This window comes from Protopterus annectens, chromosome 1.part0 (genome assembly GCF_019279795.1).
Source record: "Protopterus annectens isolate FY-2018-M chromosome 1.part0, PAN1.0, whole genome shotgun sequence".
NCBI classification, from domain to species: Eukaryota; Metazoa; Chordata; order Ceratodontiformes; family Protopteridae; genus Protopterus; species Protopterus annectens.
In genome coordinates this window covers 976,137,850-976,162,681 of record NC_056725.1, presented here as the reverse complement: position 1 = coordinate 976,162,681, position 24,832 = coordinate 976,137,850, and the positions used below count along the sequence as shown (strand labels likewise).

The window sequence follows — 24,832 nt, the reverse complement described above, 5'->3', positions numbered from 1 at the left end:
AACAAAACAATGTTGGATACCACAGAACTGAGGTAGTGTGAAATTCAATCTACTGTTACAGGTAAGTAGGACTTGCACAATTCTATTTTCATCACTTACAGTACCTCAGTGGCATACAGGCAGGTTCATATAAAAAAAAAAATAGCTTAACTGGGAGGAGGAAGGATAAGCATCCAGAAGCCCCTGGAGAACAAAACCTACAAAGCCTGCTTTGGAACTTAAGAATACAGTTTGTGACTTTGTAAAGATATGAACAGAGGACCACATTGCTGCCTCTAGCATGCTTCTAGAGTCCACTCCCTTCCAAAATGCCAACAAAGAGTATAAAGATGTGGTGGAATGTGCCTTAATCTTGCCTGGAATAGATTTACCATGGTGGGAGTAACAAAAAAAAAGAAGAGCAGAGGACAACTAATGAACAATCATTTGCTTAGAGACAGGCTGGCCCTTCTTAGCCACAGAATAGGAAATAAACAGCAGTTCTACCTTCCAGAATGGCAGAGTTCTGTCATGGTAGCACTAGAGCAGCATGTGCATATCCAATGTATGCTGCATCTTCTCTGCCTTCTTTTTATGTTCCAGAAAGAAAACTCTAAGACTGATGGTTTGATTCATGGTAAATTCAGAAACAATTTTTGGCATGAAAGATGGATTAGTGTGTAAAACAACCGTATCCTTGTAGAAAATCAGATAAAGTTGACCTACCAAGAGAGCTTGTAACTCAGAGATTTTTTTGTCTTGCTGACTGTAAGAGCAATAAGCAAAACAATTTTCCAAATGAACTTAAGATCATCCTGCGAAGCAGGTTCAAATGGAGATAAGGTCACTTTTTCAAGAACATTTTCAAGAAAAAAAGGCGATATCCCGAGGAGAAATTTGCTTTCAAGGGGTTTCAAGTGCAACAACCTTTTCATAAATTGTTTGCCTGCAAAAACAAATGGAGGGAATCCATGGGCAAACAAACAAATGGCCACAAGATGCACCTAAGTAGATGCACAAGATAAGCCATCATTGAGCAGCTCACACAAATATTTCAAATCCAGAGGAGCAGATGCCACACTGGGCCATCTGTTATTGGTTAGGGACCACCTAGAAAATCTCTTCCACTTGCAAACATAAGATTTTCTATTTGCAAGTTTTCATGCCTCCTTCCACAACTGCTGCACATACTCATGGAACAAGTGCCCAAAAGATAAAGACAAAAATCATTCAGGGTAACAGTTAATATTGCCCTAAACTGGGGTGCACCAGTCACCCGACACTGGGTGAGTAGATCCATTGTGTGAGGAAGCGTGTAGTAATTGCTCTTTGACAATTCCATTAAAAGGAAGAATGAATGCTGCCTGGGCCAAGGGGATCACTGCAATGATAATCAGTAACTCTGATTCTTTAGAAGTACCTCGGGTATCAGTAGAAAGGGTGGAAATACATAAAAGAACATTCACATTCAAGGGAAGGAATCAGTGTGCATCTGTCCACCAAGAACAGCTGCAAGGATGTCCAGAACAAAATTTCTCCAACTGTCGGTTTTGAAAGGAGGTGAACAGATCTATTTGATGTGTTCCCAACATCTGGATCAAATCCTGGAAGACTTTTGCTCTGAGTTTCCATTCCTTTGAGTCCATATGGGATAATTTAATCTGTATGCCACTATGTTTTGCTCTGATAAGATGTATGTGGCCCGAAGCATAAGAAAATGCTGCAAGGCTAGCAACCAGGAGATCACTGCCAACTGGCAAAGCGGCTATGACCTTGTACATGCCCTCCCCCTTGTTTATTCAGGTACCACATGACTGCAGTGCTGTCTATGACTACTAAAGGGCAAATGGAGACCATCACTGGTGAATAACTTTTAAGTCCTGAATCACTGCTAACATTTCTTTGATATTTACATGCTTTGTAGCATCTACAGGACTCCACTAGCCTTGCACTTGGACTCACCTGGACACTGCACCACATGTAAAATTTGAAGAGTTCAGCTGGACTGAATGAACTGCAGTCTGGAGAGAGAAGGGTGGGTCTTGATTGAGAGACATCTGACCCTCCACCACTGTAACTCTAGTTTCACAAATTCCAGCACTGGTACCTGGAACTCGAAGGGATGTAGGCGCTAATGTAGCACTAAAACTTTCTTATAAGGAGTCTAACCAGTGGTATCATGAGGATCACGAATGCCATGAGGTGCAGAATTTTGAAAAACTCTGTTGCAGAGGCAGCTTCTTGATGAGAGAAATCTCTGAAAATGTTCTGATATGTCTGGACTTGGTCTTCTGGTAGAAAGACTGTTCTTTTTTTTTTTATGATGTCATACACTCGAGGAAGATAATTTTTTTGAGATGCTCTGACTCGGACTTTTGTAGGTTCAACATGAAGCCCAGGTAAACTAGAATGGAAAAGGTTATCTAATGATTCTAAACACCTTGAACAGATGGTACACAAATCAGCAAATCATCTAAATAAGGGAAAATGTGGATGACCTTTGGTCATACAGTAAACAACCAGTGGAACCAAGCTCTTTGTGAACACTTGAAATGCAGTAGATACTCCAAAGGGTAATGCAGAAAACTGATAATTTGAGACAGACAAACCAGATCTCAAGATATTTCTTGACGTTGAAAGCAACTGGAATGCAATGATAAGCATCTTCCAGACCTAAAGTCACCATGAAACAAGTGGTCTGGAAGGAGAGGTAGGACTGTCTGCAGTGCGAACATTACGAATTTGGGTACTTTAAAAAAAAAGTACTGATGCAAGACAAATTTGCCATTGGTCTCCCAAAAATTTCCTTTTTGGGCACAAGAAAGAAAGATTCAAGAATAAAATCCTTTTCTGTTTTCATGTGCAAGAACTGATTCTATAACCACTGCCTGCAACATGTGGAGGAGTACTGGACAGAAGAGATGTGTCTGGAATGGTGGATTTGGGAAGATTACCCTGAAGGGAAGAGAATTATCGCCAGCAGCATCCATTTGTCTGAGACTACATGTGTCCAGGCTGTAGGGACAGGACGCCAGAGTCTTGGCGTAGTCACTCTTAGCAGAGACTAGACCTTTTCTAAGAAAGTAACCCTTTTATTTGGTTTGGAAGCATTATCCTCCTGCCATTTCTCCTTAGTACCCTGAATCTTATTTGGAAACTTTGTACTGCCCTTTGAAGACAGATGCCTTGTTGGGAAGAACCTAGGAATATAAAACATTCTAGAGACCTCAAGCATCAATTTACCTCTATCATCACATTGGTTGACAATTTGGGTAGCAGCAGGACCAAAGCAAAATTCAGAACTTAAAGTAGCATTCAAAAACTCATTTGTTTTAAATCCTCAGAAAAATTCAGGTTATTTAGCCAAGCGCACCCTTTTCAAAACAGAAGTGACTGCATTTCTAGAAATAGTGTCCACATCTTCCAAGACACTTCTCAAAGTGCGTTTTGAAATCTGACTCGCACTAAAAACAATCCCTCATTCATACAACACTTCAGCAGGCAAAGGTGCAGCAAAGTTATACTATAAGCTCATTGCAAAATAAACTTTTCTCAATGCCATTTTTGAACTGGATCACTAGCCAAAGAGTTTTACCTGCAGTTTTACAGAAATTTTCTAAGGCTGCTAACAGAAGAGTAACAGCCAAAACATTGGGAAATTTCATCCGCAATAAGATCATAAACTTTGACAATCTCTGGTGCAGCTACAGATTGCTTCCAGTCACATCTGCTTGGGTTCACCTTACAAAGAATCAGATTAGACGTACTCAAGGGTGTTCACTATTGTCTGCTTAAGAATCCCCAACAAAATCGGCAGCTGTAGACCTATCTCTACCCAAGGTAGTCACACATTTTGAATAGGAGCAAAGTATCTGATATTAGTTGACTGGAAAATACTCTTAGGTAAGGAAACCACACCAGCTCAATACATGGTAATAACCTGATAGCTTGTATTGTGGTACTGTTTGGTTCTTTCTACAGAGAACTACACTACTGGACAAAATATCTGGGGTCAGAGTATTGTCTGGCAAGAGGTCTGTTACCCCGGACCTCTCCTGCACCTAAAGAGTTTGGTTCTCTCGTACCTGAGCCAGGTACTGAACAGCCCCAGTGGATATGTCTGATCCCAGTACCATAGAGGGCTGCAGGCTCACACTAGAGTGTGACACGGAAAAAGGTAAGTGGTCTGCAGACTAAACTAAGGCAATAACAGATTCACAAACTGTAGGCTGAGGAATAATTTTGTTGATTTTTATTTTTTTATTTTTTGCAGTAGCCACATCAGGATCCATCAAGTCAGGGGAAAGTACCAGCCAGAATACTACACTGTCAAAAATAAGAGGCGACTAAAGGCAGCAACAATAGAAAAAACAAGCTATGCCTTCCTGCAGAAAAAACAGCTACACTACATAAAATATAGCAGACACAGTTTAATATGCATTGAGCCTTGTTCTACAACCTGCACATTGTTGTAAAGAACAAGACATAGCCACAGTACCAAGTAAAATTCACTTGTCCAAATAGTACCACAAAATCTAATAAACACACTTAAATCAAAAAGATACCTTTTAAAACAGTAAATAAGCATTTACCTAGAGATTTCCATGTCAAAAATGAAAAATTTCCACAGAAAATGCAAATAAAGTAATTTGTGGTGAAATTGTGATTTAACAATGAAAATGGCTATAGCAGTGTTAAGTCATCATAAATATCATACATGAAGAAAAAAAGTACAACAAATTCAATATTTTCCTGTCAGAACTTAATAATAAAGCAGACAAACAGAAATAGGCAAGATTAAATCACAGCTCTAAATTCACGAGGCAGTCCTTCATATTCAACTAACACCACAAGACTTCAGTTTCCCAGAAGTCATAAAAGAATTTAGAAAAGCCTCATAATTGCTAAAAGGCAGTATTAAGCACACAAACACAGCAGTAAGTTAGTATTAACAGCTGTAGTAAATAAAAAAGTTAGGTACTCACCATAACATTCCATCTGAGTAATTGTACTTCATTTGTCTAAAACCTGTGGGACTATGGATCCATGTCGGTTCCGAGCTGGCAAAGATTACTAGCATCAGCTCCAGGCTTCAAACTCCTCCCCTTACCCATAATCCACCTCCCTTGCCTTTCATCTCTAGATCGAGTTTGCTGAACTTACACTTATAACCCGACCTGATAACATACTTGTGACCTATACTTACAGCCCACAGGCTGAACATGCGCCAAAAGTCTGGGGGAAGGAGGGAGGGATGGTTGAAGACAAATGAAGCACATCTACTCAGAAGGAACGTTATGGTGAGTACATAACTTCTTTATCCAAGTTTACTTCAATTGATTTTCAACCTGTGGGACAGAGTCCCCAACTACTAAACTCCTGGGTGGCCCTCATGGAAGGATATTCCTGAGCACCTTGGAGCCAAAGGATGCTCTCCTTCTAGATGTCAAATCCAATTTATAATGGGAGATAAACATGTGAGATGAGGGCCAAGTATCTGCCGAGCAAATATCATCTAAAGAAACCCTAGACCAGAAAGCTGCAGATGTAGCCATAAACCTGATGGAATGAGTTTTAACCTGACCTGAAGGAGACATGCCTTTGTCCTTGTAAACCTGCAGGATGAATGAAGAAATCCATCTAGCTATCGTGACCTTGAAAAAAGGTTTGCCCAAAAAGGGTCTATAGAATGAAACAAATAATTGATCAGATTTACAAAGATTTTTTGTCCTGCGTAAATAAAATCGTAACTGTCTGAACATCCAACATGTGTAATTTGTATGCCATTTTGTTGGTAAAATTGGAAAAGAACACAGGCAAATTTATAGTCTGATTGATATTGATTGGTGATGCCACCTTAGGGAGAAAGGATGGATTGGTGCGAAGGGAAACTATCTTTATGAAAAACCATGTATGGGAAATTTATGGACAAGGCCTGCAATTCCGAGACTCTCCAAGCAGAGGTAACAGTGACCAGAAAAACGGTTTTCCACTACAAAAATTTTAGATCAACAGTAGCAGCAGGCTCAAAAGGCAGAGCGACCAAAGCTTGAAGAACCATAGTAAGATCCCACGGGGGGGGACAGAATCTTTGACCAGGGGTCATAGCAAAAAAATGCCTTTAGACAAGGCCTTACACAGTCTAGAAGATGCCAAGGATGCAGAATTCTCGCCCACATGAAAGAAAATGAGAAACAGCAGCCAACTGAAATTTGACAATAGAAAAACTAGTTTTGTGCTGGAAAATATCAGCTAGGAAATCAAGGATAGTGGAAACAGGAGCTGTGAAAGGATCCAAACTCCTCTGAGAGGCCCAAAAAGAGAAACGTTTCCACTTGCTGCGATAAACCTTTCTGGTTGAAGACTTATGAGCAGCTACCAAAATAGACTTAACTGAGGGGGAAAGTCAGCATTTGCGAACTGCTTCTGCTTCGGGCACCGCACGGCAAGAAAGACATCGGCTGCATGTTTTATACCCCTGTCGACCATACGTCATGGAAGAAGGGACAGCAACCAACGCAGGACCCAAGACTTTGTTAATCAGGCCGATTGAGGGCTACCTGCAAGCAGATAACCCAAATGTAATGACTGCAACAGTGAAACACTAAGAACATCAGGAGCTGTGAAAGGATCCAAACTCCTCTGAGAGGCTCAAAAAGAGAAACGTTTCCACTTGCTGCGATAAACCTTTCTGGTTGAAGACTTATGAGCAGCTACCAAAATAGACTTAACTGAGAAGGGAAGTCCGGGGAGTCCTAGTGATCACAGAAACCGGAGCAGCCAAGCCATGAGCTTCAGGCTGTCCAGATTTGGCTGAGACACCCCCGATGGGTTTGAAATCAGATCCTGAAAGGGCTCTAGGATCCAAGATGGAGCCAGAAGATGAGACCAAAGGAAAGGAAACCATACCTGGCGAGGCCAAAAAGGGGCAATGAGGATCACCTTGCTCCCCAGTCGACAAGCTTTCTGCAGAAACGTCGGGATGAGAGGGACTGGACGGTAAGCATACAGAAGACCGGGAGGCCAAGCATGAACTAGAGCGTCTCTGGGGGACTCCCTTGGCAGGGGGTTCAGAGCGAAAAACCTGCTGCACTTCGAGTTGGAAGGAGATGTGAAGAGATCACAGCAAGGTTGACTCCACTCGCTGAAGATCTGTTCCGCTACTGACGGATTTAGAGACCACTCGTAAGGCATCAGTATGGTCCGACTTAGCCTGTCTGCTAGAATGTCAGACCACCCCGGAATGTGCGTTGCGATAAGAAAGTGACTGGTGGAGATCGCCCATTCCCACACTCTCACAGCCTCGTGACAAACGGGGTAAAGATCTGGTCACTCCCTGTGCTGATGTACCAGACTACCGACATGTTGTCTGATTGAATAGCGATCGTTCCCAGAGGAAGAAAGGCATGAAGGACCTGCAACGCTAAGAGGACCACCCTCATCTCAAGGACATTGATATGCAAACTGGTCTCCATGGGGGACCACAGGCCTTGGACTGTCCTGCCCGAGCAATGCCCCCCCCACCCGAGTTGGGAGGCATACGTGGTCACCGTGGCTTGGGCTGGAACGAAGGGTAGTCCCTCGAAAATGTCCTGAGTGCTCATCCACCATATGAGGGATGACCGACACACTTGACTTAGGCGGATAGGTTAGTGGTAAATCCAACAGGGACCACTGAATCGCCAAGGTCCACTGAAGAATCTGCATGTGTAGTCGGGCACATGGAAGGAGAGTTATGGTCGCCACCATCGAGACTAGGGCCCTCAATACAGATTGAGATGAGAATGGTAAATTAGGGAGACATGTATCCCGAGGTTTTGAACTCTCGCAGAGGCCAGGAAGACTTTGCCCTGGAGTGCGTCTATCCTGGCACCAATGTAGTCTATCACAGGCTCTAGAAGACATCTGGATGTGTTGATTATGATACCCAAACTCAGGGCAAGTGTCAGAAAGCAGTCCCTGATTTGGGAAAGTAGACGCCTGGTGGGAGCAGTGAGGAGCCAATCGTCCAGGTATGGCTAGACCTGAATCCCCTGAAGCCTCAGGTAAGCTGCTACCACTGCCATCACTTTGGTAAACACCCTGGGGGCTGTGGTGAGACCAAAGGGTACGGCTCAAAATTGGTAGTGATTGGCCCTAGCAGGAAGGGGAGGAACCTCCTGGAGCTTCTGTGCATCTTTATGTGATAGTAAGCATCCTGGAGATCTAACTAGCACATCCAGTCGCTCTCTTGCAGGTACGGCATGATGGACTGTAGTAAAACCATCTGGAACTTTTCTTTGGCCACTGGCAGGTTCAGGGTACAGAGGTTCAGAATGGGCCTTACGTCGCCCGTTTTCTTTGGCACAAAAAAGAAGCTGGAGTAGAAGCCTGATTCGGACTGATCTGGGGGGGGGGGGGCGGTTTTGATGGCTCGTTTTCCTAGCAGCTTGGAAATTTCCTGTGCTGCTGCCTCCCTTTGCGTGGGTGGAACATCCGGTAGGTGTTTGGGAGGGGTTAGAGGACCCACAGAGGGAACAGAATATCCTCTGGAAATGATTTGCAGCACCCAGTGGTCCATTGTTATGGACTCCCAAGCTGCTGGGTACAAGGACAATCATCCCCCGACTGCCTCCAGCGTAGAGCAGTCGGGCAACCCCTCAGGGTTGCTGCTCGGGTCTGTCAGAGAAAGGTTCTCGATACCCAAAATTACGCGGACCCCCTCAGCCTCTAGGTCGGCATCCATTCTGTCTCCCTCTGCCTCTGGGATAAGAAGAGCCTTGAGTGTCCTGTGAATATTGAGACTTCCGGGACCACATCATCTTTTGCCCTCTCTGGTTCCGGGAAAAGGACCTTTGAGGGTTAGTGAAGTGGATCCTGACAGCAAACAGTGTCTTCCCACCCTTTTCATTCTGGACTAGCATCTCCTTGATGGTCTTACTGAACTGAGTCGAGCCATCATAAGGGGCACTGGCAAAGGACGCCATAAAGGGTTCGGTAAATTGGCACAATCTGAGCCAGGCGTTGCGCCTCATGGACATGCCGGACCCAGCCGCCCTAGCTGCTCCTTCTATTGCATGGGAGATAAGTTGCATGGATGTATTAGATACTGCTCTCAAAGTGGCCATTTTCGCGGAGAACAAAGCCTTGTCCTCCTGTAACATGGACTTGGGTGGAGACTCCCCCAGCTCCTTCACCAGGTCTCATTGGAGTCTCGTAACATGGGCCAAGTAGTTCAGCACCCTTATTGAAAAGGTAGCTGAAGCATGCACCCGCTTTCCTAGCCGGTCTGTCAAACGAGACTCTAGGTCAGGAGGGTGAACCGAGGAACTTTCCTGAGATAGTTCCCTCTTAGTGGCTGCTGCTACCACAATGGCGTCCACAGGGGAGCCCTTGTTCCAGGAAGGCCCATCTATAGGGGGACTCAAAACCTTATCGGGGCGCTTGGGGATTGTATCCATGGTATCAGGTTTCTTCCACGCCCGCAAGGTGATCAAATCCACTAATGGATCCATGGGGGGGCAACCAAGACAGACTGGCCCATGCCGAAGGCCTCCAGAAACACAGACTCATCAGAGGAGGGCTTAGGGGCAGACCAACCTCCCCACTGGTGCTGGATTTCCATGATTGAGCTTGAACGGGAGTTGGAAGAACTGACTGCAAGCCTTTTTGAGAAATACAACAGAGGTGATGTGCAACGAGATAACCAAAGGGTTTTAGCAGACCAGTCGGGTAAGTGATAGGTTAAGGCCTTGAAAGGTGATGTGGATTTAGTTCTGTACCTAGATGCTAAGAACAGGAAAAATATTCAGCGTATAGACTGACAGATATATAGAACATGCAGATGGTTTGCTGCTGACTCAGTAGATAGGAAAACTGAAAGAAAAACAAGACACACACTAATAACCCTCCGAAATTCTGGGCCTCTAAATAAATTACTGCACCCAGGTAAAACCAGCACTCCCACAACTATATTACCAACCAACAATGAGGATACCACAACACAATTCAATAAATTCTTTACTGAAACAGTACAAGCTCTCTCTAATACCCTAAATAGCACCACCAACCCCATTCCTTTCTCTAACCCCCACAACCCCTACTAAAAAACAGTCTCCATCTAGCTTCTCCTGGTCTCCAGCACCCACTCAACATATTACTAAACTCCTCAAAAAATTAAAACCTACCACACTATCTGCTGACAAACTCTCAGCTGATTTCCTTCAACTATCAGCTGAAACCATATCCTACCCTGAATCTATCCTCATAAACAGATCCATATCTGAATGTAAAAGTACCTAACCTGTGGAAAATATCTCATATTATTCCACTCCACAAAGGTGGCAACTCCCTTGAACTGACCAACTACCGTCCAATTGCAATTTTATCACCTTTATCAAAAAATAGAAAGGGTAGTACATTCCCAGCTAATGCAATACCTCCTAAAAAATAGCCTTATATCAACATCCCAACACAGTTTTCAGTCTTTTCATAGTACCACAACAGCCCTACTGTCTTATACCAATATAGTCAATTCTCACAGAAACGAAGGCCTTTTTGTATCTTCTGTATTCTTAGACTTATTTAAAGCCTTTGATATGGTCAACCACAACATATTTCTCAAAACTGTCTACCCTCAACATAAACTCCGTCACCATATCATGGTTCAATAACTATCTGGCTGACAACAAGCAGTGCTTTGGCAGGACCAACTATCCCCCCTTCTACCTGTAACTACAGGAGTTCCACAAGGGTCACTACTTGGGCCTCTACTTTTCTCTTTATATACAAATCAAATAGCAGCTTCCTCTCCTTCTGCCTCTATAGTGCAATATGCAGACGACACTACCCCAACCTTAAGCAAACTTCAAACAATAACACAGGATAACTTTACTTTGGCTGGAACATGGTTTTCTAGCATTAAACTTCTACTAAACCCTAAAAAAAAACGTATTCTCTTCAGTCCTGGTAGATCCTCTCCACCAAATGTTGACTTCACCATAAAATCTAGGGTCAACACCACTATCACCCCAACACCATACACCAAACTCCTAGGAGTAAGCAATTGACAGCAATCTCAAATTTGACATACACATAGCACACACAATCAAAAAAGTAAACAAAAAACTGGGTCTCCTGTATAGGAACAGGCAATTCATGACCAGCTATACCAAAGCCGCTGTCGCAAGAACTCACCTGTTATCTACCTTACTGTACGCCTCCCCAATCCTGACTAATCTTTGCCAAAGTGAACAAAAAAAAAACTGCATCTTGCTATAACAAGATTGCTAAGTTTGCCACTGGTGCCTCATATAGATCCCATCACTGTCTCTCGCTCAAACAGCTCAACTGGCTTGAGTTGCCCCAACTACTACTAATTACACAACTCTGCATAGCCCATAAACTGTACTATCACCCTGACAAAAGTCCAGCACTACAGGAGCTAATACAGCCCTACACCACCACCCGTACCTTAAGATCTACAGACCAAAATCTCATAACTGTCGTCAAACACAAGAATGAAGCAGGCAAAGCTCTCTTTGCTTGTACAATAGCTAAATTTTGGAACTCACTCCCAAAGCACAACTTCTACCAGCTCTGTCTCACTATTCAAGAAACTACTTAACACCCACTACTCTACCAATTGGCTGTGCCCTTGTGAACCCCCAGATTAACACTTTCCTTTCAGTACTGCTATGATTCTGCAGAACCTTCACCACTTATCTATTAACTACTTCATTCTTAACAAACAAGGTTTTTAAATTACTTATTTTTCCAAACAATGTTATTCAGAAGGTTTTTTGTTATACTTCACCTATGTAAAAATGTTAAATATGTTCCAATATGATTGTTTGGGAATGTACTACTGTTCTTGTTTTATGTTTTATATGTGGAGCTTTTCTCCCCGGGCCTCTGCTAAAAATGGATCTGTGTCCGGTTGGACTTTCCCAGTCATCAAATGTAAATTAAAATAAATAGTCGGGAGGTGACCCTGGGGAGCCCTCCCCCTCATCTAAGTCTGTGTCCTCGGTTAGGGACTCAGGGGTGTCCAAGTGCCTCCTTTTACACGTATGCTTGCGAGGCACATCTCCTGTGGGGCTCTCCAGTGAGTGCTCACAAGCCATCTGTTCCTCTGGGGGAACCGTGTGTGGCCCTTTTGGCATGGGCTGTCCCTCTAATAAGACAACGGGGACTGTAGACAGAGTAGAGGGGTTCTGGGTGGAGCCCGAGGGGGCGGTCGGGGGCCTCAATCTGACAGAGAGGACCCATTCTACCACATCGAATGCCGAAGGAGAGCGGACCTCCTGTGAAGACAATAAGGAGGCCGGACTCCCTGGGTCCGATGCGAGAACTGGAACCGAAGTGGTCGGAGCTGCGAGAGAGGAAACCTGGACCAACAACGTCGGAGCCGGTGGTAAAGGTTCCACTCCCTCGGATCCGAACCCCAGGCTCTGGCTCAAGAGCGGCTTGGATCTGAACTGGTCGGATCAGAGATGCTCCAGGCAGTTGCCGGCATCGAGGACGCAAGGACCATCGGCGCAGATGCCTCGCAAGGCCAACCTCGGATCCGAGAACTCCAAAGCTGAAGGTCGGATCGGGGAAGGAGTAATAGGCTGAAAAAAAGGAAGCGAGCTACCTCCTCCTGAGGGGGGGGGGGGGCAAAACCCCCATCTGGATCTGCATACAGATAAAGCACTTCATCATCTTATCCAGATCCATGCTCGAGAGAGACCGGGTGGACTGAGATGAGGCCACAGACTCTGACCTGGCTGGTCAAGGAGCTGAGGCCCGGGAGACTGAACATGCCTCCTCCGGCTCCGGGGAGAACCTCAGAGATTGGAGCCGGGGGAGACCGGGTGGACTGAGATGAGGCCACAGACTCTGACCTGGCTGGTCAGGGAGCTGAGGCCCGGGAGACTGAACGTGCCTCCTCCGGCTCCGGGGAGAACCTTGGAGACCGGAGCTGGGGGAGTCACGGATACGAGCGGATTTACTATGTGATGCGAGGTCGGGAGACCTCCTCCTCTTCTCCTTCTGCCTCGACTCTCTCCCGCTCTCTACCCCTCTTCTGCTCCGCTACCACAAGCTTAGAAAAAGCAGTTTTGAGTCCCAGCCTGGGAGGGAGGGGAGGCCGTAGGCAGAGAAGCAGGAGAGGCAGCCACTGCAGCCACCGGGACTGAAGTAGAGGACGAGGAGGGAGGATCAGTGGCAGGAAGAAGCCCTTTGAGGGCCAACTTTGCCTCTCTTTCAACTCCCAGGGGTTGAACCCTACACATATGGTGCAGTCAACATTAAGGTGGGCCACACAAACACAGTACACACAGAGTGTGGCCATTCGCTGGGGAGAGCTTATGGCCACACTCTGTGAAGCACTTAAAAAGCTTTTCAGCCATACTATTGGAAAGAAAAGAAAAGACACACACCCACTCACCACACACTGTCTAGAAGGGGGGGTACACAGAGACAAACTACACTATCCAACTACTACCAGCCTACACACGACACCAAAGCGATGGGAGGGGAGAAGGAGTACGTACGCTAAGCTAAAAAGCTAATAAAACAAAAATTATAAAACTTACAACACCCAAAAAATATACTGCTAACTGGAGCTTCAGAGACACGATGTTTTCACAAATCAAGGGAAAGGCGATCTGGGGATGAAAGGCAAGGGAGGTGGATTACGGGTAAGGGGAGGAGTCTGGAGCTTGGACCTGATGCTAGTAATCTTTGCCGGCTTTGATCCAACATGGATCCGTATTCTCACAAGTTAAAGATCAAATGAAGTAAACTACTTCAGATCAAGTATATTAAAATAAAAAGTTTAATACACACACCCATATATATTACATAAAACAAATAAATCAAAAGTATATAAAAAAAGAAGAATGACAAATTCCCAAAGGGATCTTATCTGGGTCTGGAAGCTCTAAATCACTAATGCAAGCAGCTGAGGAGATTCAACTGTGCATTTCCTATAGCTGGCACTCAGACCGGGCAAATGACTTTCTGTGACAGGGGGTTATACGTCCCCTGATGTTGGGGGCTTAGTCAATCCCACCACAGGGTTTCAGAGGAGGCAATTCTCAACTTTGAAAAGCTGCCAGTGTAGGTTTGCACAGGTCCAGAACCCAATGCAACTAAGGCAGTGTGAATGATGAACACTGGCCTGACAGACTTTGGAATATTTGATTCCTGGGTAGACAGATAACAGCACCCTGTCGGTGAACATAGGCAGGTCTAACTAATCAGATATCTCATGTCAAAATGTTGCAACTTATGAAAAAGACTGTCCTTGATAAAGACTACTCTGAGGACAGTGTTGAACTGTCTAGAAGATGAACATCCAGTTCAATGGCTTTGAAGTGGACTCATAAGAATCTTTTTTTTGTCTGAAAACTGTATAGTAAGGGTCTGAATGAGGAATGGTTGAACTATTCTTAAGCGATAATTCCCACAATGTTCTTCAGAAACACCCCCCCCCCCCCCGGCCATGGAATGCAGAGTCCATTCATGGTATCGTCTCTCTGGAGCAGACTGGAGGGAAGTATTTTTTGTTTCATGATGACAAAACAGAAGCCAGATCACTGTGTACACAGAGATCAATGGAATGATCTGGAGAAGAAAGGTGGAGCCCCCACTCTGCCTCATCCAGCAGGCTCAGGGTAACACTCTTTTTACATACAGAACCGTAACTACTCTTTCAATGAACTGTAGATTCGCTATAAGAAAAGGCACGTAGAAGTACTAGTTTGGCAAATCCTTCAGTAATGACGCACCTACAAAAAGTCGAGGAGCTTGAGAAGAGGGACCTACCTGGATCTTCCTTCATCACCTCCTCATATCTTGAATGGCTGACAAATAAAAATCTATCTGTGTCATCTTGTACTTATTCAGCAAAGTACCCCCCAACATCTGTGATCCTTCCAGTCAGACAGCTTTAGCTCAAGGATAAAGGTACATCCGATTTAACTTGTAAAATTCATAAGTTTCTAGCCAATAAATGCAACTCACATTTGTATTATCCAGGATGGTCATTAGTCAAAAGGGCATATACATGAAATATGCTCTCTGACACATCAAAAAACTTATTTCCGCAAACAAACCAAATGAAAATGAAGAAAAAAAGACCAACTTAGATGATCACAGGTAACCTAACAAATGGAAGCAAAGGGATAGAATAAGTCATTTTAAACCTGAAATTCTAGCAGGGATAAAGAAACTCAAAATTGCTTGGGCTTCTACACCTCAAGCAGTAAGAAAACAAGAGATCCCTCTTTTGTTTTTGAGAGTATGTCTTACAAGAAGGGTGGACCTGGAATACAATGTTAACATTCTGACCAAGTGTTTCTGCTGACACAAGGACCATTCTAAAAGAGTGATCTGCTAAATGAAAACTCTGAAGAACGTGCATTTCTTTGCATTTGGCAGACTAGCACTTTGGTCTGTAAAAATAGTTTATAATCAATGGGCATACATCTGTCATTACTGGAAACTGTAAAATTTCTACAGGTAACAGAATTATTTGTAGATGCCTTGCTTAAATTGGTCAAACCTATGAAAAAAACTGCATCATTTGAAGTGTAACATGGGCACACTGGTCAATTTAAATGGTTTTCTCAGTTATACAGTCCAGAAAGAGAAATTATGGAAATAAAATCCAGGCATACAGAAGATAGAATTTAACTTGTTATTCACTGTGTTAAACTGACTGTTTCACAAACAATTTCATGGAAACTTTTTGCCTTACCAAAGAAGCATATTTTAAGGAAAAATGACAAATTTAACATGCTGAATTAAAGAAAAAACTTCAGCACTTATATTTATGAAATAACAGTACAATTCTTACCTAGGAATGGCCTGTTGAGAGGCAAGGACTGCAGGTACAGCACCTGGTTTTTGGGGGAGCTCTTCCACCTCCGGTCGAAGTTCATCCTCTGATTTTAATCTTCTACGGGCAGGCTTTGGTGGAGGGGCAATTGGAGTTGTTCCCTTTGTCTGCAAACCACAATAATTAAAAAGAATTAGCCTTCTTACTCAGACAGGGAAGGTGTATGTATTATGACCTGAACACACCAGGCCAACAGATATGAAAGGTTATGTGGCTTTGATAACTGTTCTGCTGAAATTATAGAACATATTATACTGTATAAAATATGCCTAAAAATGTCCTTTTCCATATATTATATACACATAAGACAACAAACTTGCATGTGTGCGTGTGGATGTCATATACTGGTAAAAAAAAATGTAGTTTGACAGAAGGAAGGGGAAAAGCTGACATGTTTGGTAAAAATTAAGCACTATTAGTTTGAGCTTCACTGACTGAAAAAAGAACAAGTATGCAGTTTTTTCTTTTATTTCTATGCATTTATAAAACATGGCAGAGTATATGTACTGTGCAGACAGGGGCAAGTGCCTACATAGCCAACTGGAGTTTTGTAAAGAATGATACATCCTTTGATTATCAAACTGATTTATCCAAGATGCTTGTGTTACAAATGTATTAGAACTGTATGCTATTTATATATTAAACTGATTTGTGCAGATGCTTGTGCTGAAAATATATTTGTGAAGTTTGCCTGTGGTAAAATGCATCAAGACTGCACCCTGCTAAAATAAAAATAAATCTGCATGCATCATTCCAACTGAATTAAATGTATGTTTTAATAGAGGACACTGGGACAGAAATGGTTAACTTTAAGAAAAATAAGGGACATTTAAATAAGCTTTTAAATCATTAAACAGCACCCCACAGTGCTGAATAGGACCAAAGATGTTATATGTCTGGGAGAAGCCTTTGTTCATTAGCTCAGTAAAATAGGGGGAGCCTCAGGCACTGCCATAAACATGTGGATGTGCATTGTGGCAGTCTGTGCTAAATTCCTGTCTCAGCTTTAAATGGGAATACTGTTGAGAACCTAGAGGCAGGTGACCAAATAAGGTCACTCTGCCAGCTCTCTTGGAAATTTTTTTAGACATTAAAAAGAGGAATCTCAGAGTATTGAGTATTCTGTTTGGGAAGCCTGACTAGAAAGACCATCACCCACAGTATTTTGACTCACTGTAGTAAATAACTACAGAACAGTAAAATTCTCTTAGATTCAGTCTGGAATACAGTGAAGCTTAGTTTAGAGAGTGTTTATTTGTATGAGTCTGTCAATCAAGGGTAATTTCAATATTTTCTGTGATCTGAACTCTGTAGTTTACTGTAAATATATATTCAATATTTTCCAGTTCTCATCATTTATTATTAAATATATTATAACTTTTATTGTGTCTGGCCCTTGTAGACAGTATCTAACCTTTGAGAGTACTTATATTTATTTGGTGACACTGTGTGGACCACTGCAGAAGACCTAGCCATCTCGGTGAACTACTACCATTTGTATTAGTAGTAATATTACACAGTATAATTGGATACAAAGCAGTGAATCTATCTTAAAGTCTGGGCAAAGTTGGTGGAGCGGATAATCTGTGCCAGCCTTTCCCAAGGGTGGGTGGGTGTGTGTGTGTGTGTGTGTGTGTGTGAAAATTAAATTTAAAAAAATGTGTGCATCAGCTACTTAGTGCAGGGACATGAAACACTGGGTTTATAGAGAGGGTGCTGGAGGACTTGTTTTGGACTCTCGGCTGAGAACCTAACTCTACAGCTGTACAACTGGGGAGTCTTATTGGGGATTTGGAGCGAGACAGATATAAAGAGTCATCCAGACTCCGGGGCTGAGTGTGTTCTCTATGTGCTATTAAGGGAAACTGTACTTGATGCAGAGAGGTCTGCAACTGGAAATACTGATTGTATCAAAGTGCATTCCAAATGCATGTCCCTCTCCAGTGTCACTGGTGAGGATTCAATCTCCCTGATTACTGGCCCAGAACGGGGACAACACATATTGGTGGCCATCACATACTGGTATCAGTGGTGAGCATCACATGCATGACTCTGTTTCAAAGAAAGAACAGAGAACAAGAAACAAGAATTTCATGTTACAGGTATGTCTGGCCTACATACATACAATCAAAACTGTTTTGTTACTTTTATACTACGTGTGATGATATGAGGTAGTGCCATCTGTGCCAGGGAGAGTAGGGCAGTGCACATGTAACATATGCCAGCATAGCTAGCTGGAGTTTTGTAAAGAATTTTATGTCAGTTGACCATCACACTGATTTGTACAGATGCTTGTGTTAAAAATGCATTTGTAAAGTTGCTTGTGTTAAAAATGGATCAACAGTAGGCCCTACTGGACAGAAGAAAGACATACATGTATGTTACAACTGATTAAATGTATATGTTTTAACAGAGAATTCTGGAAGAGAAGAGGTTAATCCCAGCCCTAATTTTGAAAAATAGGCTGAAAACTAAATGGGTTGGTTTAGGCCATAAAGATTTTTTCTTACAGGTCTCAATGTAGTAAGAGACAAAAAAGTGTGGGAAAACCAGGACTAGGAATCTTACTTTACTGTTCTTAGGGGTGAACTAACTGCTACCCTGGAAGGATGGAAGTTTTTGAAACTGTTTTATAGCATACAGATGCTGCAACAGATCTTGGCAAAGCTCTAGGTGTGTACCACGCCAGAGTCAGGTGACTAGATGTGATGTCATTCTATAACTAGCACTGATATGAATTTTTTTTTTTTTTTTTTTTTTTTTAGATATTACAGAGAGAGAGATCTCTCACAGAAGCATCTCACACAACTCATATTGCCTTGGTGTAGTAAGCAGCTCAACACTCATTATCTTGCCTTGCTGTAGTACGTAACTTAACTAGGAAACAGTAATTCTTTAGTCAGGCAGGAAAATATAATGAGATTAGTTAGGTATTGTTTTCTTTGCATCTGTGTGACTCTGTCCAACTGTGTTATTTTTTATATCTCCTGTGATTGAAACTCTGGTGTTTATTGTAATTAGACATTCAATATTCTCCTGTTTTCTACTGTATTACTTATTATTAAATATTTCTATAACTTTCATTGTGGCTGGCCTTTTACAGAATACTTTTAACATCTTAAGAGTACTTATGCTTAATTTAGTGACTGTGGCCACTCCTGAAAGCCTTATCGCCTTGGTCAAACTCTACCAATTGTATTAGTATTAATTTTACTCAGTATAACTGGGTACCCTTTTAAGAGCCTTACAGTAGATGAGTAGTGGCAGCGTAATTAGTTTATAGTCTGGGCAGAGGGGGCACAGCTGGTAAATCTGTGCCAGACTTTCCCAGATGAGTGTATGAAAATAAAATATCCAAGTGTGTGTTAACTTATCTGGAACAGGGACACAGAGCTCCAAAGTGGTCAGTGTGGAGTCTTGTTTGGGGCAGACACACACACACACACACAGTCCATTCCTATGTCTGGAGTGTGCTCCCTGTGTGCCCTTAAGGGAAACTGTGCTTGGGTGCAGAGAGCTGCATCTAAAAGTACTGTGTGTATCCCTTTTTGCTCCCTATGGCCTATGCCTCATTGGTGTCAGTGGTGAGGATCGAGGCTCCTAGATTACTGGCCCAGAGCAGGAACCATCACACTATAGAATACTATAAATATTGTAAATTGCTTATCTAATCATGTGCAAGTACCCTCAGCTAGCAAAGATTTGTTTTGCTATAAACCATGAAATACTGCATTATTCATTGCCCTTTGTCCTGCTTGCCAACTGTAACAGAAGAGTGTTCAGTATGTTGATGGAATATAAACAGGATGAGGGAGAATAATGGACAGTTGTGTTTAAAATCATTACTTTTAGAAGAATATAGGGAACTAGAGCACTGTACAAGTCTGAGTTGTTTTTTGAAGTTTTCACATTATTAAAACATTAGAGATGTCATTTTTCATTTGGACATAATAGAATACATGCAGATTGCTGACAATACTGTAGATCTCAAATTTAGGACTAGTTGTGACAAACTATATTTACTTGAACAATAAAGTGGACAAAGATGAAATAAGTTCTAGTACCAATACGAATTACAAAAACTCCAGCTATAATTAATTAGATTACAGTAGTATGCACTCCATGTATTTAAAGAGGAACACTTTGGGCAGTGCACTAGGCTTGATAACTTGGCAACAGAGGAAGTTAAAAAGATATTTTTTTATTTGAATTTCAAAAATATATTCAGACTTTGGGAGCTACCCTATCTTAGAGACTACATTCAAGTTTTTCTAGCATTCTCCCACTTTAGTACTGCCAAAGGTAGGCTGGTAAATAGTGCTCACATTAACATTCTAAACAAAGCAATATCAAGAAAGTACAGTTGTGTACATTTACCATAAATGTAGATATTCAAGTGTATTCACTGTTGCAGTCATCACACTTGGGTTATCTGCCTGCATGTACCCTCAGTCGGCCTGAATACCAGAGACTTAGTATTTCTGTGTCGATTGCTGTCGCTTCAGGACTGACGTCAAGTCGTCAGGGGTATAAAAACAGGCAGCTGACACCATTACATAAGGTTTTCTTGCCCCAAATATCAGGAGCCCCCAAATAGGAAGCTAAGTTATGGTGGAATAACACCTCCAGTAAAAAGTACATACCAATAGCCCTGTAAGGGGTGAGTAAGGGAGATATAGAAGGAGAGTGAGCGAGACAAGAGGGCTGGAGGGTGGGAAACCAGGACTGCAACAATTAATACACTCGAACATCTATATTTATGGTAAAGTGTACACAACTGTACTATGTTCTTCATGTTTTACTGTTGCAGTCATTACACTTGGGTTGATTCCCAAAGCTGAAGAATGGGTGGTGACAGTCAAGAAGAGTTGGGACTGGCTAGTATGCCCAGCAGGACTGCTGTTGCAAAACCTGCCCTGGATTTGGAAAAGATAGGCAGGTGGCAATGCTTGGTGAAGGTGTGAACAGAACTCCAAGTAGCAGCTTCCAGAAAGTCCCTGGTAGGGACTCCCCTGACAAATGCTGTAGAGGTTGAAGTTGCCCTAGTGGAATGGGTTATGACCCCCAGAGGAGGTGGTTTCCCATGGTGTTTGTAACAGAAATGGATACAGTGTGTTATCCATTTGGAGATGGTTTGTTTTGATATGGCCTTGCCCTCTGTCCCTGGTGCAAAGCTGACTAGTAACTGGTCAGATTCACTGAAGGGTTTTGTCCTACCAAGGTAGAATCTGAGTTGTCTGTGCACATCTAAAGAGTGCAGGATCCTTTCCCCTTTATTTTGAGGATTAGGTTGGCAAATGAATAGATTGGTTAAGAGTCACACTGGACACCACTTTAGGCATTAAGGTAGGGTTAAGTCCTGAGGGAGACCCTGTCAGCATGAAAAATAAAAAGAAGTTATGTACTCACCATAACGTTCCATGTTTGTAGTCCATCTTGCCCTTCATTCTTACATACGGGTTCGGAGCCGAGGACTCAGCCTTTTTGCTAGCTCAAAGTCTTCTAGTTGGCACGGGGCTAGGTAGGTATCCATGGTGCACCAGTACAATCCCCAGATCTTGTTTGCTGCTAACTATATAGAGAAAACAAAAACTATCCAGAAAGAACAATAAAAGGTCTCCACTTATTAATAAAAAAATTTACTGTCTCCAGATAATTCCAGGATGGGGGTAGGAGGGTGGGCTCTTAAGAATGAAGATGGACTACAAATATGGAACGTTATGGTGAGTAAATAACTTGTGTTCTGTAGTCCTATCTCGCCTTCATTCTTACATATGAGACAGCATCCCTAGTACATTATTCTTGGATTCCTCATGGAAAAATACTCCTCAGTACCATGGAACCAAAGGAAGCTCTACCCCTACAGGTCAAATCCAATTTGTAATGAGTAATAAAGGTGTGAGGGGTAGCCCATGTTGCTGCTGCACAAATATTATCAATTGGAACCCTGGCTTGAAAGGCTGCAGAAGTAGACAGATCTTGTGGAATGAGCCTTAATTTTGAAAGGTAAAGGCTTACCAACAGAAGAATAAATGTAAGATATACAACTGGAGATCCAATTCGAGAAGATCACTTTGGAAACCGGGAGGCCAAATCTGGAGAAGGAAACAAATAATTGGTCCGACTTCTTAAATTCCTTGATCCAGCGTAAATAGAACAGTAATTGTCTGTGAACATCCAACTGATGGAATCTGTATTCTGTTACGTTGGAATGATTAGGGAAGAACACCGGAAGCTCTATAGTTTGGTTCAAATTGTTATGGGAGAATACCTTGGGGACAAAGGATGGATTAGTATGAAGAGATACTTTGTCTTTGTGAAAAATCAAATAAGGGGGTTTGACAGACAATGCTTGTAATTCTGAAACTTGTCTAGCAGATGTGATTGCCACCAAAACAAAGTCTTCCAAGACAGACATCTCAAAGGAGACGAATGAGCTAGCTCAAAGGGTGGAGACGTTAATTTGGATAGAACGAAGTTCAAATCCCAAGAAGCAATCGATTCCTGAAAGGGAGGTCTCAACAAAGTGGCACCTTTAAGGAAGGTCTTACACAATCTGTGTGACATCAAACTGGACTCCTGTTGACCCAAATGGAAATTTGAAATTGCTGCCAACTGAACCCTAATTGTGGCATCAGTAGAACCCTGATGAAAAAGTTTAGTTAAGAATTCCAATACCACCGGAATAGAAGTAGTATAAGGGTCAACATTCCTTTCCTCAGCCCAGATAGAAAACCTTCTCCATTTTCTGGTGTATAACTTTCTAGTGGAGGGTTTGTGATGGGATGTAAGAATGTGAGTCACAGAAGGTGAGAAATCATGAAGCCTGACTAGGGATGGAACTGGAGCAGCCAAGCTGTCAAACTGAGGGTGTGGAGGCTGGGATGAAGAGAGCCTGACATGAATGTCAAAAGATCTGGCACTGGGTCCAGAGTCCATGGGTCATCTAGTATGTGAGGACAAGAAAGGGGAACCAAACCTGACGAGGCCAGTAAGGAGTGATAAGGATCAATTTGCTTCCCAACAGTTTCACTTTCTGAATAACCTTGGATATGAAGGAAAGGGAGGGAAAGTATAAAGGAGACCCAGGGGCCAATCGTGAACAAGTGCATCTCTCAGTGACTCCCCTGGAGGGGGGATGAGGGAGAAATATGCATTTGGAGTTGATCGGGCTGGCAAAAAGATCACAGCAAGGCTGTCCCCATCTGCGGAAAATCTGTTCTGCTATTTCCTGCATCAAGACTGCCCAGCTGAGTTTGTCGGCTATCATGTTGGTTGTCCCTGGGATGTGCGCCGCCACAAGAAAGTGCTGGGAGGATATCGCCCATTTCCAAACCCGAATGGCATCTCGACAGACTGGATATGATCTGGTTCCGCCTTGTTTGTTGAGATACCATACTACTGACATGTTGTCTGATTGCATTGCAATCGTCCCAAGAGGAAGAAGGTCATGGAGTGCTTGCAACGGCCAGGAGCACTGCCCTCATCTCTAGGACATTTATATGCAGGTAGGCCTCGTGATCTTGCTATGTGCCTCGAACAGTCCTGTCTAGATAATGCCCTCCCCTACCCTATCTGTGAGACATCCGTGGTCACAATGGCAAAGGGTTGGCAAGGGAGGAATGGGGTGCCTGTCATTAACTGGTTGGGATGGATCCACCAACAGAGGTCCTTCTTGTAAGACTCTTAACAGGATGTGGTGGTATAGAGGCAGTTGGAAGGAACACTGGGACGATAGAAGCCATTGAAGAATTTACATGTGTAGTCTGGCTAAAGGCACTAGTAATATAGTGGAGGCCATGGTCCCTAGAAGTTTCAGTACACAGTCTTTGCCTTGACTTTTCAAAGGGGATGAAGACGGTAAATTTGTTGGTCAAGATTCTGTGCTCTTTCTGCTGGAAGACAAGCCAACATGGTGACTTTGTCTATTTCTGCACCTATAAAAGTCACAAATTGAGAGGGCAATAAGGCAGACTTTTCCCAATTTACAGTAATCCCCAACTGGGCACAAAGTTGGTTAGTGGCATCTCTGGTTTGAAAAGAGGTGGCTCAGTGCTGTAATGAGCAGAGATGGCAGAGGCATGGATCTTAATGGAAGAGAAGGATAGGCCTCTGTGGAAAGTCTGCTAGGTAATCCAGGATGAGGGGTAAGGAAGGCAGAGCTGTGTCTGCTCCTTTAGAGTGAATCCAGGAACAATATCTTTTCCACTTATCAGCATAGGATTTCCTTGTACTGGGTCTTCTGGCTTCCAGAATGATGTCCAACACCTGCGTGCTTACGCTGGCCACTGGAGGAGAATTCAAGGAATAAGCCAGACCGCAAAGTTCAGGGTTTGCAGTTGCAGATGCAAGATCTGTCCCTCCTGCTGGGTGAGGAGGGTCGGGATCTGGGGTAGGTGCCAAGGTGGCACCAGTGACAGACTGCGCAGGAGTGAGTACCAGTGCTGGCGTGGCCAGGGGAATCAGGGCTGCTCTAGGTCTTTCCCGTCTTATCTTGAGTAATACTCGTTAGGAGAGGCAGAGGAGGAAAGGCATAGATTGAGAGGTTTCTTGCCCCAAATATCAGGAGCCCCCAAATAGGGAGCTAAGTTATGGTGGAACAACGCCACCAGTAAAAAGTAAATGACAATAGCCCTGTAAGGATAGGGCATCCACTTTCCAGGCCCTGCTGTGAGGTGCCCTAGTGCAGAACTTGCTGAGCTGGTGATTGTAGGGGGAGGCAAATAGGTCCACCATCAGGGTCTCCCATTTCTGGATTAGAAGTTGAAGGTGTTTAGGTCTAATTGTCACTCGTGTGGGTCTAGGAGATTTCTGCTTAAGTAGTCTGCCAAAGAGTTTTGTTTGCCTTGCAGGAATTAAGCTTGCAGATGGATATGCATGTCCAAAGCCGTGTTTTGCAGGGTCATGACTAGCCTGCAGAGTGGGTAACAGTGAGTTCCCTCCCTGCTAGTTGATGTACCACATCACTCTGGTGTTGTCGGTTTT

General features: G+C 43.2%; 1 protein-coding gene across 1 annotated transcript in view; it reads right to left on the bottom strand.

Moving 5' to 3' along the window:
* REPS1 (RALBP1 associated Eps domain containing 1) overlaps nucleotides 1-24,832 on the bottom strand; it is a 1,538,969-nt gene that overhangs the window by 98,791 nt on the left and 1,415,346 nt on the right. Inside the window, exon 15 of the mRNA XM_044068024.1 lies at nucleotides 15,806-15,954. Coding sequence (XP_043923959.1) covers nucleotides 15,806-15,954 — 149 coding nt within the window. The remainder of the gene's footprint in view (nucleotides 1-15,805; nucleotides 15,955-24,832) is intronic.